Source organism: Xenia sp. Carnegie-2017, unplaced genomic scaffold (assembly GCF_021976095.1).
Source record: "Xenia sp. Carnegie-2017 unplaced genomic scaffold, XeniaSp_v1 HiC_scaffold_16, whole genome shotgun sequence".
NCBI lineage: Eukaryota > Metazoa > Cnidaria > Anthozoa > Malacalcyonacea > Xeniidae > Xenia > Xenia sp. Carnegie-2017.
The window spans coordinates 4,166,888-4,184,463 of NW_025813469.1; the positions used below are offsets into that span (position 1 = coordinate 4,166,888).

A 17,576-nucleotide genomic window follows, 5' to 3' on the forward strand; every position below is an offset into this window, starting at 1 on the left:
TTGTAATTTTAAGACATTGTTTTTTGATGTCATTGCAAACCTTTCCTTCTTCTATCATTAATTCTTTAAATGTACTAAAGGATGCTGCCCATCGTGGAGATTTCTATCATATTCGGTGACTATGAATCCTTTAGAAAGTGTTGAACCAAAATCTCCATATTATGTTTCAACATTAATTAAGGTTGAGTTGTTTTGATATAATACTAAATGGTTTCCAAGTTGTGTTGGCCTGAGACTACTCCTCGGAGAGTCTTTAGCAGGGACCTTTGTAAACAAGTGTGTTTAAGTTTCATTTTGTGAACTTACATGACAATGGAGAAAGATGACACAGACCTGCTCTCAGACTTACCCTCCTAAGATCCTCATTCCCATCAGCTTTTTTTTTATTGACAAAACATTCAAAGTAGTATTGAATTAACAAGCAGTATGCTGCCCACAAATATAATTCTGTTAAATTATTAATCTTAAATCTCATAATCCTGTCTGAATCCAGTGATTCAATCACATGAAATTCATTAGCATCCCACCATTAAAAATACCATTGTGCAGTCTTAAGTTTCATTAATCATACTTTTCATGGAAATCTTTCATACTTTACAGTGCTCTCTGCTGCTCTCAAATTTCTCAGATATAATAAAACTCAACTTGGACCATACCGTGAGATGTGGTTTTATCTATAAGAGACAAGTCTAAAACTGAATCTAAGTATTTGACTTGATAATCTATTAAAAATCCATTTGAACGAGAATCTTTCAGCCTGCAAATACAAATTGTGTAGTTTCTAGAAAGTTATAACTACAACTGAACCTTGTGATGATTCTTTATTTGAAAAATTAAATTTTGTTTCCTCAGGCCATGTCTTTGCAGTTGGTCTGTCAACTACGAAATCTGATTGCAGTGAAACTTCAGCCAATCAGGTAGCTAGGTCTTTGTTTAAGAAGGTTGCTAGAGCGGAATGCATCTATTTATTTGTCAATGATTTGTGAACAATTGTTTATTTTGTTCTTGTTTTAACACTTACATTTCTCACTATTCTCACTTTTGTTGCAGTTCAAGAAAATGGCAATTGACCGATTTAACACAACTGTTATCCTTTCACATGTTTCTCCTGGACCTACGTAAGTGGACACGCTGCATAAGCAATGTATTCCTTTAATAAAATATTGATTTATGAAGAGTGATTGAGAATTGAAAAAATTCAGTTTGTACTTGCGGATTTCTGTTTTGTTTACGTGAGTTCAAGATTTTCCCGTGAGTTCAAAACTTTCTGATAAATTCAAATTTTTGCATGCTGTTTGTGACAAACGTTTCTCTTAGATCAAAACTTTCCTGTTTGTTCAAAAATATTCCATCAGTTGACATATTTCACATTATTTAAGAACGTTGAAAACTTTCCTTTCAATTCGAATCTTTATTTTGTGCATTCAAAATTTTTAAAAAGTATAAAACTTTCTTCTTAGTTACTTGAAAATTAATTGGAATTAACCTGGTGTTTTTCTCAGCAGACGTACATATTTTTGCTTTTTAGCCCTGATACTCAGGCTTACATAAAGAGATTGGAAGATGAAAGACGTGAAAAAGAAAGAGGAAAAGGCAAAGACAACAGATCATTCCTTCAAAATATGTAAGTGACAGTTTTCGAAGAAAAGTTGTCTTTAAAATATCCTGGTTTGTCCCTCATATTCCTTTATGTTCATTCGTTTAGTGGATGTACATCATTCCTCTGGTGATATTTGTGATGATGTCTAACCAAGAACCCTGCCGGAGCTGGTGGTGATGGGGTTCCGGGAGGTGGATCTGCATCGGCTAGTTAACTCAACTTGAACATAAAGCACTGATCTAAAGATGTTGTTAAAGAGAAACTGGATTGGGAGTTTTACCATCAAGTAAATTTTGTTCTTCATATCACTACCGTTTGTTATCCAAATTGGTTTGTACAAATCTATTTAACCACAATGCATTTTGGTAAAACACACTCAAAACAAGTTTCATCCTCCATTTTTCTTAAACGAGATGTAGCTATAACGAGTGCATGGCGATCCTCTGGTGTAAATATAAGATCAACTTTGACTTCAGTCTACGTAAAGCAGTAAAATAGCTGGCGTGATTTTTGGCGAAACCAACCCAAGTTTTTATTCTGTGCTCGTTCTCCAGAAAAACATTGAATGAAATTGATTGTCGATGTCGTTCAAGAAACGAGATCCAATACCTATAAAAATTATTAATGTATAGTTGTGTGGCAAGACCACGATGATGAATGATTATTTCTTGCAACTCAATGCTTTTACATTATAGTTTTAACGTGTAAAATCTCGATGGTTTACAGAATAATCATAAAATTTTGTGGTTTGTTTCATTGATTATCACTTTACTGTACATGCAAGTGTAAATATATTCTTCATTATAGCTACAGTACTATAGTAAATACGATAAATTTGCGTGGTTCCAACGCACTGTCTGGTCGAGTGGACAGATGCAGGTTTCTCAGGTTGAGGTGTGAGGTTCGAAACCTTCGAAGGGTCGGTTGCTGTTGACTTGATGTGTTGAGCGTGATGATTAGGATGATGAAATGAGCGACAAAGATGTAGATAGTGCTGTGCACATAGGTTGGAAATAGCATTTCTCTTGCTGAATTTTTATGAATGAACGCCACACTTAGTATAATTTCAGAAAAATGAAGCAAACAAAGGAATCCTACGCAAAAGTTTGCCCTAAAAAACCAAGTCTTTTGCTCAAATTTTCCTATGATCCCCGAAGGGAGGCATTTATAATAGTGAAGAACCTCAGGGCAAACAGAACGCCCTCAAACGCTATCCTAACCTCAAACCCTGCGCTCAATCCTAAAGCTAGTACCCATACCAACATCGACAACGGGACGAACTAAGTACCTCGTGCATTGGAGGTCAATCACAACCGGTTGAGGCAAGAGCTCAACAACCAAACGTACCGATTTCTGGGCATATTTATTCAATTTTTTAACTTTCACGCGAAATAGAACGATCTGATTTTGAACCTGAGAATTTACGATCACCACACCCTCGACTTTATTATTACTTGTTTACTCATTTTCAACTTTAACAACAGAAAGAGCACGAATCGGTCTTGAACTCGAAGAGGAATGATTATGAAACCAGCATTCGTACCATCCAACCAAAAGAGAAAGACGTCAAACCGCCAAAAAACATATCAAGTGTTTCGAGAGTGTTTCTTTTCTTTGAATAAATACAGTTTTAATTTGATTTAAATAGATAGATAGATAGATAGATAGATAGATAGATAGATAGATAGATAGATAGATAGACAGACAGATAGATAGATAGATAGATAGATAGTAAGATAGTTAGACAGATAGATAGATAGATAGATAGATAGATAGATAGATAGATAGATAGATAGATAGATAGATAGATAGATAGATAGATAGATAGATAGATAGATTGACAGATAGATAGATAGATAGATAGATAGATAGATAGATAGATAGATAGATAGATAGATAGATAGATAGATAGATAGATAGATAGATAGATTGATAGATAGATTGTAAACCAATCATAGTGCATTCACACATTTTCATGCAAAAAATATCATTTATGTATTTTTTCAAATTTTCATTAAAAGACTATTGACAATGTACTTGACTACATGATTATACTGTAATTGATTACACAAATTACAATGTTTCACTCATTTTACACATTTTACACTAAAAGTTTAATTTTGCATTTTTATCAAAAGACTACAATTCGTGCATTTTTACACATATTCACACGAAAAAATTAATTTTCACCATAAGACTATAATTAAAATTAAATAATAACATTTTGTGACCATATATGGCAATAGAAGATCAGCAACTTAGATAAACTTAGTGTGTCATTTGCGTCACCTGCATGTCATTACTTCCTACGCCAAATTACTAACTTTGTCGTCTAGATGTTCTTAGTTTTCAATGAATCTTTTTTTGTATGCATTTTTAAAAACAGACTAAAAAATTCAATGGTCCGACCCGACGTAGGTATATAATATGGGGATATGTTGCTGTGTTGGGAAAAGTAGGAAAATAAGGAAAATCATCGTAGAGGGAGATTGGGGGAAAATAAAGTTTTGGTACGTGAAATGTGCATACACAGAGTGGCAGCACTTCTGAGGATGGCTTTGGAATCGCAAACTATTTTGCACCAGGGTTGCCAGTTTGGCCTTTTATCGGCCAAATAACTGAAATTTGGCCTTTTTGAAACCTGTTTGGCCGGGAAAATTAAAGCTAGCCGGCCAAATCGATTTTGGCCTATTTTGGCCTTTTCAAATTTTGATGTCATGAAATTTTATTATTAATTATATTACTCGTAATTGACTGATAATGACGTATCAGATGAGTACTGTTGTGGTTGTACCCAGTACTTATGCTCTTCCTCGGCCTGATTTGTTATTCAATATTCAGCTCTGTTGCATTTTCACATGAAAATATGTTTAATTGTGTTGCATGATACACTCATAGTTTTCTAATTAATGTTTAATGTCATTCTTGCACAAAATAACTTGTTTCCTATTTCACGAAACACGCCAGAATAAAGCAAGAGTTAAGAATTCATATCAGCCTTTTCGCGTTATATTGTTTCGCGGACCGTTGGGCTCTAGGGGAAATTAGCTCAAATACAACCTTTTCTCAGCAATTAATATCATAACTTTAATTAACAGAAAATTTGCATCTCTACTCTAGGGCAGCTCTTGGTTCTTCTGTTCACAAAGTTCTTACATTTCTTTCTCTAATATTTGTTTCCTTCTTATTATCGTAATTCTCAATCGGTAGCTCTGCTGTTCAATAGTTCAATGTTCGATTCTAGTTAATGGCGTATCACGTGCTAATTCACGTGCAGTATTCGTGAAACATATCAATATATCATATTTCATGTCCAATTTGTGCTTTGTTTGTATAACAAACATTTACTTAGTATTAACAGATGTGAAAATCAGGCTGTGATTAGAGGTGTAGAGTTGTTTGTTTGGGAACGTTCTTTTTCGTTATAAAATTTTCAAAATGCCAAAATGGAAATCAAGTTACGATAGCGGCCGCAAGTACAATTCCAAATGGGAAAAGATTTTAGCCGTCGCTTGTTACAGGCTAAGCGAGAGCTCTGGCGACCCACGAAAAAAGTGATATTCATCGCTCTTTTCTATCTAGAAGTTCTTTTTCACGGCCGTTGACAACTTGCTTTCCATCAACCAGTTCAACATCAAAACGTGCCATACAGGAGTCCGAGATTATGATCGCTGTTCAGACAGCTTGCCATGGATCCATCCGGACAGTAGATCATTTTGGTGAGATATTGGCAAAATATGGCAAAAAAAGTGATTTGGAACATATTAGATTGCACCGCACCAAATGCACGAAGATCATCACCGAAGTCGTAGGTCCAGCTTTAAAGGAAGATCTCGAAAAAGATGTTGAAGGAAAGCATTTTTCTTTAATTGTGGACGAAACGACGGATATATCAGTCGCTAAGGATCTGGCAATTATTATTCGTTACTTCAGTGAGAAACAGTGCAAAGTAACCGGACTGCTTACTTGAAATTGTTCCAATGTCTTCTGCAACTGGGGAGCTGATTTTTAATGCCATGAAGAAAACACTGGACTGGTACTGTTTAGATTTGAAGAATTGTGTGGGATTTGGATGTGATGGTGCCAGTGTAATGGTTGGGCAGCATAACTCAGTGTGGTCCAGAATCAAAGAAATTAACCCAAGTTGTATACTTATGAAGTGCATTTGCCATTCGTTGGCCTTATGTGTTCAGCATGGTTTCAACAAGCTGCCCAGTAATCTTTCATATCTTTTAGAGGAAATTCCTGCTTGGTTTTCGCAGAGCACAATTCGCCGTGATGAGTATAAAGCGTTGCACGATGAATTGAATGATAGCACAGGATTTATCGGTTTTCAGGAACTACGATGCCATTTGTGAAGTTCTGTAGTACGCGTTGGCTTTCAAGAGGCAAAGTTATTTCAGCAATTTACAAGAATTGGGACGTTCTGCAAAAATATTATGAAAACATCACCACTGAGAGTCAAAAGTTGACGCCATCCCAAAGGTACAAGGCAAGAGAGTTCCTCCGCATGGTACAAGATAATGTTAACCACTTGTATCTTACATTTGCGCTTCCTGTGGTTACTGAGTTTGAACGAATAAATGCACTTTTCCAGTCGAGCAAGTCCAGTCCTGACAAAGTGTTGAGAGGGCTTGATCTTCACCATCGCACAATGAAATCAAGAGTGTACAGTGGCGTGCGGTGACCGAATTTAATAGGCAAGCGCTGACAGTGATTCCACGATGCATTCAGTCATGTTGTACAGGTGTCGTGAAAATACCGAATGTAGAAGTAGAACATAAAAGGATGAAAATTCCTATGCTATATATTTTATAGGAACATCAATCTTATTTATACCTTACATCAGTTACATGATATCTACCGGATACAAATATCAAAACTACTACGCAAAAGGAAGCTCTTGTCAATATCATAATCTTGTATTACATGCTACAGATAATATCTTCTACATACATAAATTGCAAGACAATAGGCGCGAAATGTACTGTAGCAGTCGTGATTATAACAATTAAGAACAGCCAGTTTCGCGCACAAAATTGGCACGGTGTGTTACAAACTGAGGCCATGGCGTTGTTTAAAGTTTATATTTTGGTATAATGACATCATGGCAACGTGTTTTCCCGTTCTTCAAAATGTGTCTGGCACTGACTCGTACGTTTCAGAACATCGGAGAGTCGTGTTTATTATTTAGTATCTTGTACCTTTATTTTTAGTCATTAATTTACGAATTCAACGACACAAGACTGACAAGAGCATAGTGTTTTGGTCATAATGCTAGTCATACTTTACCACAACACACGTTTGCGTACATTTCGATATCTCTGCAGACTGCGGCCCCTGCTTGTTTACGCACATTGTGTGCAGAAAATAATAAAATAACCAGTAAAGCACCTACTACTTTGAATTAGAAATCAGAACATTACCTTTCGCTCTCAGTCATCTTTTAATAAACGATAACATTAACGGCGTGAATAATTCTGATGTCCAATGTGTTGAATATACGAATATTATTCGTACGCTGATATGTGTTTAAAATTGCGAGCGTACAAGACTGTTGACCAATCGCTATCAAGCGGCGCCCTTAGAAGCGCCGCTTGCCTTTTCTCGATATTCCTTGAATAAGAAGCCTCCAAATCTAGATTAACGCATGCGCAAATGTTCAAATTGAGCTCCGAAGGCAAGCGCGCTTGCCTTGGCTAATAAATATTCGGTGTATTTAATCCACTTGACTCATCTTACAAGTGTAGCAAAGTGAAACCGAAAACCGCGACAGTAAATCGCGTATAAATAGCAAGCATTTCAACTGTAAAGACAATTTAGACAAAAAATTACATTGACATTGTTTAGAACAGAAAATTTAAACTGATTTTGCTCAGAGATTGATCCAAAAAATTTTTGTTCGGTAAAATGCTTAGGCAAGCGGCGCTTGCCTACGCTTGCATGACCGCACGCCACTGAGAGTGTATGATAACCGCGGTAATAAGAAAACTCTGCACCAAATTGATTTTGGAAGTAAATTTATGGCCGAGTTCAATGCTCTGCAAAAGAACGACAGCAACAACGAGAACACCCTGCTGGCTGTAAAACAACGCTGTCTCGAAATGCTGATGACTTGTATTTCTCAGGTAGAGGCACGTCTTCCTGATCAAAAAAATGTGTTTTCAGAGCTTGTTGCACTCACCCCAGATGTAGTTCTCAACCAAGTTCGACGAGTGGATTTTGGAAAGCTACCGTACCAGCACCTGATGGGAGAGGACAGTGACAAAATTGAAGAAGAATACCGGCAAATGATTCACATTAACTGGAAGGAAGAGCTTCCTGGGGTATCATTCCAACTGATACCGAATCTTTTGGCTTCAGGTCCGACAAATGCAAAGATCTGATCTTGAAGATGCAAAGCTTGCAACTTTAGCAAACTATGCACTGTCTTGTTTGTCAGTGCCAATTAGTAATGCTATCGTTGAGCGTTTATTTAGTACTGTGACATTTATTAAGAATAAGCTTCGCAACCGAATGTCTTTTAAGACGCTGGATGCGTTGACACGAATCCGAACAACTCTCTATTTCCAGTCCAAATGTTGCAAAGATTTCACAGTGACAGAAAGAATGTTTCAGCTGTTCACAACGGAAAACATGTACCAGCTTGATGAAGAACGGAACCAAAACACAAACCGGGAGAGCAAAGAAGAGCAGGAGGTTGACTGTGAACTGTTACCGTTGTTTGATGATGTATGAATTTTATAACTTTTCAACATTCCAAGATTTGCAAGTCATTATCAACAAAAATGTAAACTGACTTATTAGACAAAAATATTTGTTAATCTTTTTTGTTATATCTTTTTAATGATATACATACTTTCATCTTTTATGTTTTTGTTTAACTGTTTGGAACGGTTGTTGAAATATAGGCTGAACTGACTTAATAGTCACTTTACAAAGTCATTGTTTTCAATATGCATTGTACATAATTTCCAAGGTTTTGTCATGAAATACAACACAGTACTCAAGCGCGCATATGTTTCGAAATGGTTTCGGTATATTTAAAAACTTAACATATATAGTTCAGTGGCAATGAGCAATTTGGCCTTTTATAATCCAGTTTGGCCGATTTTGGCGATCAGTTTGGCCGATTACGTCAAATACGACCTGGCAACCCTGTTTGCACGTGTTTTCTATATACTTTATTACAAGTGGCAAGTCGATACATACAAACTTTATTTCAGAACAACATGTAAATACATAATTATTAAGAAAAAGGAAACCCAGAGGTTAGCTATTAGTCGATCTTCAGCTATTAAAATTTTTCACCCAAGAAAGAACATATATTTGATACAACACAATCAAGAACGAGCTGACCAACGTTTTCATCGTAAGTACATGCTGTTTTGATTTTATTTAAATAAACACAGAACTTGGGCAAGGAATAATTCAACATGTATATTCACGTGTAACACGTTTTCGCGATCTTGTAGTTATTGTTGAACAAAGACAACGAGGAAAAATGAGCGTCTTAAAATGCCATTGTCGATTTGCCATTACCGTTGGTTAAACAAAGCATACAATTTATTGTATTTAGCCAGAAATAATACAAGCAACATCTTATTTAAGTAATTTGGTGTGTTGATAAGCACAAAGCAGCTTTAAAATTTAAATGAACCAAGTAGACAAAGGATGGTTGAAATGTATATGATGGATTGATGATAAATGCGTAAAACAACGAATTTGTGTGCTACTTTGCTCATGTAGCTTTCTAGGCTCTTTGAATGATTTTGACATAGGCAATTAGTTCTAATTATTAAGAAAGGCCATTAGTTCTCAATTTTTTTCAACTTTAGTGATAAGGCCAATTATTGATCACCAAAATTCAGAAAAGCCTGCGGGTTATTGGCTTATTGCTGTGGACATTAAACAAATGTATTTTCATATTTCTTACACCTTACTATAGCCTTGATTTTCAACCGTTTCGACCAAAACTTTGTTAATTTTTGTTTTTTGTTTTTATAACATTAAACTAAAACCTTTTATGATATGTACGTCTGTGATGATGATTAATATTTTCAACATGGGGTTATGTGATCATGTGATTTACAAAATGGTTTTGATTAAGAATTACGTAGCCTTCAGCCTTAAAATAGTTGTAATTTCTATTGCAAATCACAGCAGTGATGCAATTTTACAGAGGTAATTGAATGTTTATTCATAACAATGCATGGTTACTTTATAATACTAGTAAGTATTGTTTTTCCAATTATTGCATTCAAGACAATATGTAGTTTACAACCCACTTTTATCTCTTAGATTGGTTTATTAACTTAGCCCATTTCTTTAGTAAGTTTGCAATGTCAGTTAAATTATTTTATTTAGTTGCTTAGAACATTTTCCATTTGCTGTTATTAGCAAGTAAACTATAATGTTATACTTAAAATTTTAGGGTTATTTATAAATTAGGTATGATACATGCATGTAAAGAAGAGAATAAGTTAAAAATAGTTGAGGAGACATATAAGTTACCTGTAAATGAGACTCATCATTTTTTGATTAAAACATTTTGCTAAATGTTACCAGCACTTAGGGGGAATGGGTTGTAACATTAGAATATGTTTAAATCAATCAAAAATAAATAAAGTGACATTTACATTTTATTATTTATTTAAGTTCATATCATAATGAAACGAAACCAGGCGCAATACAGAAAAAACTGGACTGCTGCTAATACAGCTTTAAGATGCAGTGATGCAATGCCTAATGATGATGGCTGTAGTAATCTGTTTAATAATGTTTTTATAATGACCTTGAACATTCACAACCTTTACAAAAGCAGCTTGAACCATTGCCAGTCCTAAACAAAGTTCTTTCTATTTGCAAGTTGGTCTTAATGATTGTGATATTGGGGAAAATGACCGTGCTGTTTTTGGTGAAGTCGATATTTTATATGTTTCTTTTTGCCATGGAAAAGCTGATTCTTTAGTGTGTGTGAATGCAGAAATTGGGGAAAGGCATTTTTCTGATTCTTCTGATTTTGAAGAGGATAGTTTAAATGTTTCTTTTCAAGATGAGTTAGTTGATTGGGTGAATGAGTACTCAATTAAGCAAAATGCTGTTGATGGTTTGCTTGCTTTTCTTAAGGATAATGGTCATCCAAATTTGCCTTGTTGTGCTTGCACTTTGTTGCATGCATCAAGATGTATTCCCATTCAGAAAAAATCTAGCATGGATTATGTGTACTTTTCTTTTGGTGAACAATTGTTAATGTCTATAGTCCTAATGTGCATAATGGCCGCTTTACAGTCGATTTCACACAATTTTTGCCAAATTTTCTGAAGTTGGTTGCTAAGTTGCAAGGTTTACAACAATGCATTTCCGATAGTAGCAACAAAATTCATATTAATTTCCAAACTTCAAAACAATCTTGCAAACTTTCTCAATGTGTACTCCACAAATACGAGTACCTTTTACATTTACCACACTCACCACGGAGTCATACTAAATATGAAAGTCACAGGTTTCATGATCGTTATAAGTATATTATGTTAAATTACTAAAGTCTATATATAGGTTTACAGAATACAACATAAAAAGATACGATCTTGAGCTGTTTCGTCTTGTCCCCAAAATAAAAATCATTGTATCAACACATGCAAGAGCATTGAACGTTGTGAAATATATTTTAGCAAATAGCAATGTCACAGATAAAATGGATTAACGGTGTGTGCAACAATCGTAAGGTAGAACGCATTTGCCCAGAACGACACGTACAACAGAAAGAATGGAAGAATCCTGAATGGAATCAAGGATTTCGTGGACGTAGGATATACCACTTCATATCAGACTACGAATGCCCTTTTCCTTATAAAAACCATATGCCAGTTCTCGACGAGCTTAGCGAAAAAGGATTGAATATTTTGCAGTCTTTCAAACAGCAAGGATATCCAATTGCAATCAATAATCTGGTTCATTGCACAGATAATAAGGATGATATAATTATCTCACACGGCTTTATAGGCAGAGAAAAGAAGATCAACGAGATTAACGGCAAGGACATCTATGCTGATCTGTGTTGGTGGGCTCCACTCGTCGAGGAAGATGATAAGAAAAGTTTGCGAGCTCATATGGGAAATTGTTTCTTGAAAGTCTTTGATCACGATATCGAAACAATTAATGACATTAAAGACCTGTTTGGAATCTCCTTAGCATTTGAAGTGTATTCTATTTGGAAACTATACAAAACGTGTAGACATTACTTTCAATATTCAATGGACGATTTGCTTGAATATTATCAAGGTTACATTGGCGATGAGAAGATAGAGTTTCGAATATTAGGAACCTTTGCATACAAAGTAAAAGTAGAATACAACGTTCTAGTATGCAGTGAAAGCGCGGGGAAGAATGAATTTTCTCAATACCCACACATACAAGAGAGCAACGTCGTAAGGAGAGATAGCGAAGGCAACTGGAAGTGGTATCCACAGGCGACTGGAAAGGATGAAATCAAGCGTTTTGATGGTAGTAAAGATCCCGAGTATAGACGTTATGATTGTGTGTCTTTTGCATTTCATGTGCCAAAGGAAAAACATTTAAGATCGATAACTTGGACAAACATTTCCATAAAATATAATAGGAGCTTTCCAGTGATTTAAAGCAAGCTTTCTCTTTCACGCAAATATAACAAAAATTAAGAAATCAGCTGAGCAAAACCTTAATGATATGAGAATATTTTCAAGCGACGCACGAATTACTAAAGTTAATCATCATTTGTAATAAAGGTCGATCTCTGAAAATAAAAAAATTGTAGACGTCATCTCTTCGAAAAACGTACGTTATATTTTCTTTTGACCGAGAAAACACATCGTATGTATGTTTGTAAATTTTGTTACTACACACATGGTGTTTTATAATGTGTAGAAGCAACGTACGCAGTGGATAAAATCTCAGTGACAAAGATAAACTCAGACCGCCACACCGGCATTGTACAAACAACACATCATTTTTATAATGTATAGACTGCTTAACTTACATCAGCAACTTTAAACCTTTAAACAATTATTTCAATATTTTAGAAAATTTCAATAGCGAAGATTTTCCCCATGTATAGACGTTATGATTGTGTGTCTTTAGCATTTCATGTGCAAGAAGGAGAAATATTAAAGACCAATGATGTTGATAAACATTCAAAGAAACTTAACATTTGAGTACTTCAGTAGTTCAAAGAATCCTTTTTCTCCCGTCTATCTCTAAACAATGATCTATTTACGTGCAAATGGTAGCAGAGAAACCTTTACTATGGAAGCAATCATTCTATCAAGATTTTTAAGAGGTCATGATATAAGAGGCCAAGACCTTCTCGATAGCGAAAAGTAATTTTGAACTTTCTATCAACATAAAATAGATTACCCTATGTATAAAACACAATATTTTTAAACGCAACATCCGGTTTAAAATTTTACTCAAAGTATGTAGAAACTACAAGATCGCTTGAGCAAGCTACTGTCCATATTTTGGAAAAGCGTCAATGGTAAGCTAGGTAGGAAAACCATGCAAAACAAAAAATTGTTTCTTATTATTTCTTCGAGGAGAATACAAACGTTTTAAAATTTAAGAATCGCAGAGAACAAGACATGACAAAAAATGTTAGTTTGGTTGAGGATAAGGTTGCACATAGATATAAGTGGATTTTTAACCAATGAAATACCCAACAACAGTACGGGTTCGAATGCCATTCAACTTACTTAAGCACAAAATTTTAAACACAGTGTGTTTTCTGTAAAGCATCACAGAGTGTACAACAGTTAGAATTCAATAAAATTTGCCAAATCTTTTGAAAGATTTAAAAATGCAAGAAAGAAGTTTTGTCGTTCACAGATATATTTGATGTTTCACTCAGGAAACTTAAAATTATCTTTACAACAATAAAATTACAATACTTTTTTTTCATTCGATGCATGCATATAAAGGAAATCGTTCCGTGATAAAGACCAATTTTAGTGCTATCAAACATTACAAAAACCCTTCTAATATACATGTACTGTACAGCATCATCATAATAATACACAAATATGAATATGTGCACATATATATGTATATATTTTCAGCAACTAGAAGTCATTTTATGTCCAGCAATATTTAAATACAACCGGTGTCTAATGGTGTAATTTTGATAACATTAGGCTTTGGGCATAGATTTTAGATTAAATCTGAAAAAAGTTACTTAAAAAGTACTCAGTATTAAGATATTTGTAAGTGATTCTTTTTGTACTAAGCGGTTTTAGCGTTATTTGCATGACTACTAATCCCAGTGGAGCTTTTCTATAGCAATTATTTATATGTATTAAAAATTTAAATTGATAAAATTTAAAGTGTTTCATTTACTATATAATTGTAGCATTCGTACATGACGATTGTGTTATTTTGCTGCAACCCTATGAGAAAGCAATAACTTACCTATATCTATTGCTCGTGAAATAATTTCGAGGATTACTCAATTTTAAATGTATGCTCTCGCAATAAAATAATTTTTACTATGAACGATCCAGGAGCATTTTACGCGATTTCCTTTGAAGTTTCTTAAAGAAATTTAAGTAAATAAAGCTTTCATTGCATGGCGACGGGTAAAATGTTCGAACGCACTATGAGAAAACAAACTCATTCTCAATAATCAGTGAACAGCAACAAAACAAACCAACTCAAAAATAAAAGTCTCGGTAAAGACCTAAATGACGTCTGACATAACAAGTGCATGTCAACGTAACAAAGACAAATAAATGGTGAACCATACCAATGAATTCCATTCATTAACCTAATTAACGACAATATTTATGCTTCTACAAACTCGGTAACATTCTGACGACTCTAAAATTTCTCTCCATGACTCTAACTTAGAAATTATAAAGAAATCGCGACAATCATAGTCGTTTAATTTGATGTGTCGCAGCGAGCACACGACGTTTTCTTAACATTGGCTGAAGGTTGTATTTACGTTACGACATAACTCCAGACAAAATCGTCCAAACAAAACTACAGGCTATACATAACATGTCTTGTCAAAAACCATGTTTACCCGACAATAGTGTAGTAAAAAACAATTTATTGGCATCTTCGATGAACTTCGTTCGTATATTCTGTATTACAAGGATATGTCTTTTCGGAAGTTTTGTTCACACCACGTCGTGTCGAAAACGAAGTAAGATATATCGCTGTCGGCCAGTCTTGGACAAAATAAGCCTTCATCCCAGCTCACACGCGACGTTTTCTTAACGTTGGCTGAAGGTTGTATTTACGTTACGCTATGACATAACGTTAGTACAACGTTCTTACCACGTTGCTTTTCTTATTCAAATTTTAACCACGTTGTGTCAACGTTGGTTGAACTTTAACATTAACATTCGGTAAGGAAGTTATGTTGTTACGTTGAAACAACGTTGTCTAAACGTTAAGGTGAACGTTAGTATAAGGTGATTTTTTGGTCGCGTGCCCGTCGTTATTGCCTGACGTTGTTTCAACGTCGGTTAAACGTAAAGATGAACGTTAGATTAAGGTGATTTTATGGTCGTCGGCGTTTTTAATGTCTAACGTTGTATGAACGTTGTCTAAACGTAAAGATGAACGTTAGATTAAGGTGATTTTATGGTCGTCGGCGTTTTTAATGTCTAACGTTGTATGAACGTTGTCTAAACGTAAAGATGAACGTTAGATTAAGGTGATTTTATGGTCGTCGGCGTTTTTAATGTCTAACGTTGTATGAACGTTGTCTAAACGTAAAGATGAACGTTAGATTAAGGTGATTTTATGGTCGTCGGCGTTTTTAATGTCTAACGTTGTATGAACGTTGGTTAAACGTTACGATTAACGTCAATTCATGTTGTTTCATGTTTACGTAGTGCGTTGCAGTTAACGTTGTATCAACTGTAAAATGTAGGGGAATTGTAGGAAGAAAAAAAATTGTTTAAAAATGAGCCTCATTTTTGCCCAAAATACTCGTTTCTTCCTGTCTTCTCACCATTTAGCAAGTGTTGTAACTTTAATTTTATAGTCTGCGTGAAAAAATGTGAAAATTTGTGAAAACACATAAATTATAGTCTTTGTGTTAAAAAATGTGAAAATTTGTGAAAATGCATGAATTATAGTCTTTGCGTGAAAAAATGTGAAAATTTGTGAAAACACATAAATTATAGTCTTTGCGTGAAAAAATGTGAAAATTTGTAAAAATGCATGAATTATAGTCTTTTTGTTAAAAAATGTGAAAATTTTTGAAAATGCATAAATGATAGTCTTTGCGTGAAAAAATGTGAAAGTTTGTAAAAATGCATGAATTATAGTTATTGCGTTATAAAATGTGAAAATTTGTGAAAATGCATAAATTATAGTCTTTGTGTTAAAAATGTGAAATTTGTGAAAACACATAAATTATAGTCTTTGTGTTAAAAATGTGAAATTTGTGAAAATGCATGAATTACACTTTTTGTGTTAAAAATGTGAAAATTTGTGAAAATGCATGAATTATAGTCTGTGTGAAAGTATAAAAAGATGTTAAAATTTAATTTTTTCTGTGAAAATGTGTAAAAATGCGTGGATTATTGTCTTTTATGAAAATATGAAAAAATCATAAATTATATTTTTTGCATGAAAATTTGTGAAAATGCATGAATTATAGTCTTTTTATTAAAATTTGAAAAAAGGCATAAATTATAAAAATATAATCAAAATGCAATAATATAATGCATTTTCACACATTTTCATTTAAAAGAACATATTTCATGCATTTTATGCAAATGACTATAGTTCACACATTTTCATGCAAAAGAAGTTCATGTATTTTCACACAAAAAATAATTTATGCATTTTTTCAAACTTTCATGCAAAGGCATTTCTGTACTGTCAGGGGGCATTTGTGTACTGATCATAGGGCACTTTCGTAACCAAACCTGACATTTTCGTAACCAAACCAGATATTTCCTAACCGCGTACGGCTTATTTAACTTTACAATTTAACTAAAATATATTTCACCACCATACAAGATAACCACTTACTGGAAAGGCATCAACAAAACACAAGCTTTTCTCAAAATTTCACATTGCCGGTTCTTATTTTTTACCCTGTAATTTTCCCTAGTTTCTGTGAACACACCCAGTCACACTTCAAGAAGTCGTCCTTCCATAGAAGACAACATTAAATAAAGCTGTCATTTCATAGTCGAATGTTTTCAATGAAGTTAATGAAATCAAATGTAATCACATGTATTTAAAAAGTCATTATTTCATTTGGAAAAGGCCTTATTTTATACGGGACAACATTTAATAAAGTCGTCATTTCCTAGGTAATGCTGTCCACAAAATGTGACATCAGCAATTCTCTCGCTGAATATTTGAGAACGGAATGCGACACTTTATAATTTCAGAAATATTATTCAGAAATAATTTCAGTATAATTTCAGAAAAAAATCAAGCAAGCAAAGGAGCTACAAAAAATTTTGCGCTTTAATGAACTAAGTCTTTTGCTCAAATTTTTCTATGACACCCGGAGGAGTCATTTTAATAGTCAAGAACCTCAGGGTAAACAGAGCGCCCTTAAACTCTCTCTAACCTCAAACCTTGTACTCAATCCTGAAGCTACAATCCATACCAACACCATCAACGGGACGAACCAAGGACCTCGTGCATTGGAAGCTCGACAACGAATATTACAGATTTTTGGGCATATTTCAAATCAATGACCAACAAGAAACTGTAAGTTTTTGAACTAATCAATGACCAACAAGAAGCTGTCAGTTTTTGAACTAATCAATGACCAACAAGAAGCTGTCAGTTTTTGAACTAAACAATGACCAACAAGAAGCTGTCAGTTTTTGAACTAAACAATGACCAACAAGAAGCTGTCACTTTTCGAACTAATCAATGACCAACAAGAAGCTGTCACTTTTCGAACTAGTCAATGACCAACAAGAAGCTGTCAGTTTTTGAACTAATCAATGACTAACAA

General features: G+C 34.3%; 1 protein-coding gene and 2 long non-coding RNA genes across 3 annotated transcripts in view; 2 read left to right on the forward strand and 1 right to left on the reverse strand.

Annotated features, from left to right (window-relative positions):
• LOC124436857 overlaps nucleotides 1–8,422 on the reverse strand; it is a 9,837-nt gene extending 1,415 nt beyond the window's left edge. The window contains exons 1-2 of the long non-coding RNA XR_006945514.1: nucleotides 8,349–8,422; nucleotides 1,973–1,975 (exon numbers count right to left, since the gene is read on the reverse strand). This is a non-coding gene — a long non-coding RNA (uncharacterized LOC124436857). The remainder of the gene's footprint in view (nucleotides 1–1,972; nucleotides 1,976–8,348) is intronic.
• LOC124436856 lies at nucleotides 677–1,574 on the forward strand. The gene is made up of 3 exons (XR_006945513.1): nucleotides 677–917; nucleotides 1,051–1,118; nucleotides 1,529–1,574. It is a non-coding gene; the product is annotated as an uncharacterized LOC124436856 (long non-coding RNA).
• Nucleotides 8,423–8,753: 331 nt separating the features above from the next.
• Nucleotides 8,754–12,414, forward strand: LOC124436855. Its single transcript, XM_046986827.1, has 2 exons — nucleotides 8,754–8,972; nucleotides 11,275–12,414. The coding sequence occupies exon 2, from the start codon at nucleotides 11,284–11,286 to the stop codon at nucleotides 12,238–12,240; it is 957 nt and encodes a 318-aa protein (XP_046842783.1). The 5' UTR covers nucleotides 8,754–8,972; nucleotides 11,275–11,283; the 3' UTR covers nucleotides 12,241–12,414.
• Nucleotides 12,415–17,576: the final 5,162 nt, after the last annotated feature.

Coding starts and splice junctions, on each gene's coding strand:
- LOC124436855 (XM_046986827.1), top strand. CDS start 11,284: ATGTCACAGATAAAATGGATTAACGGTGTGTGCAACAATCGTAAGGTA.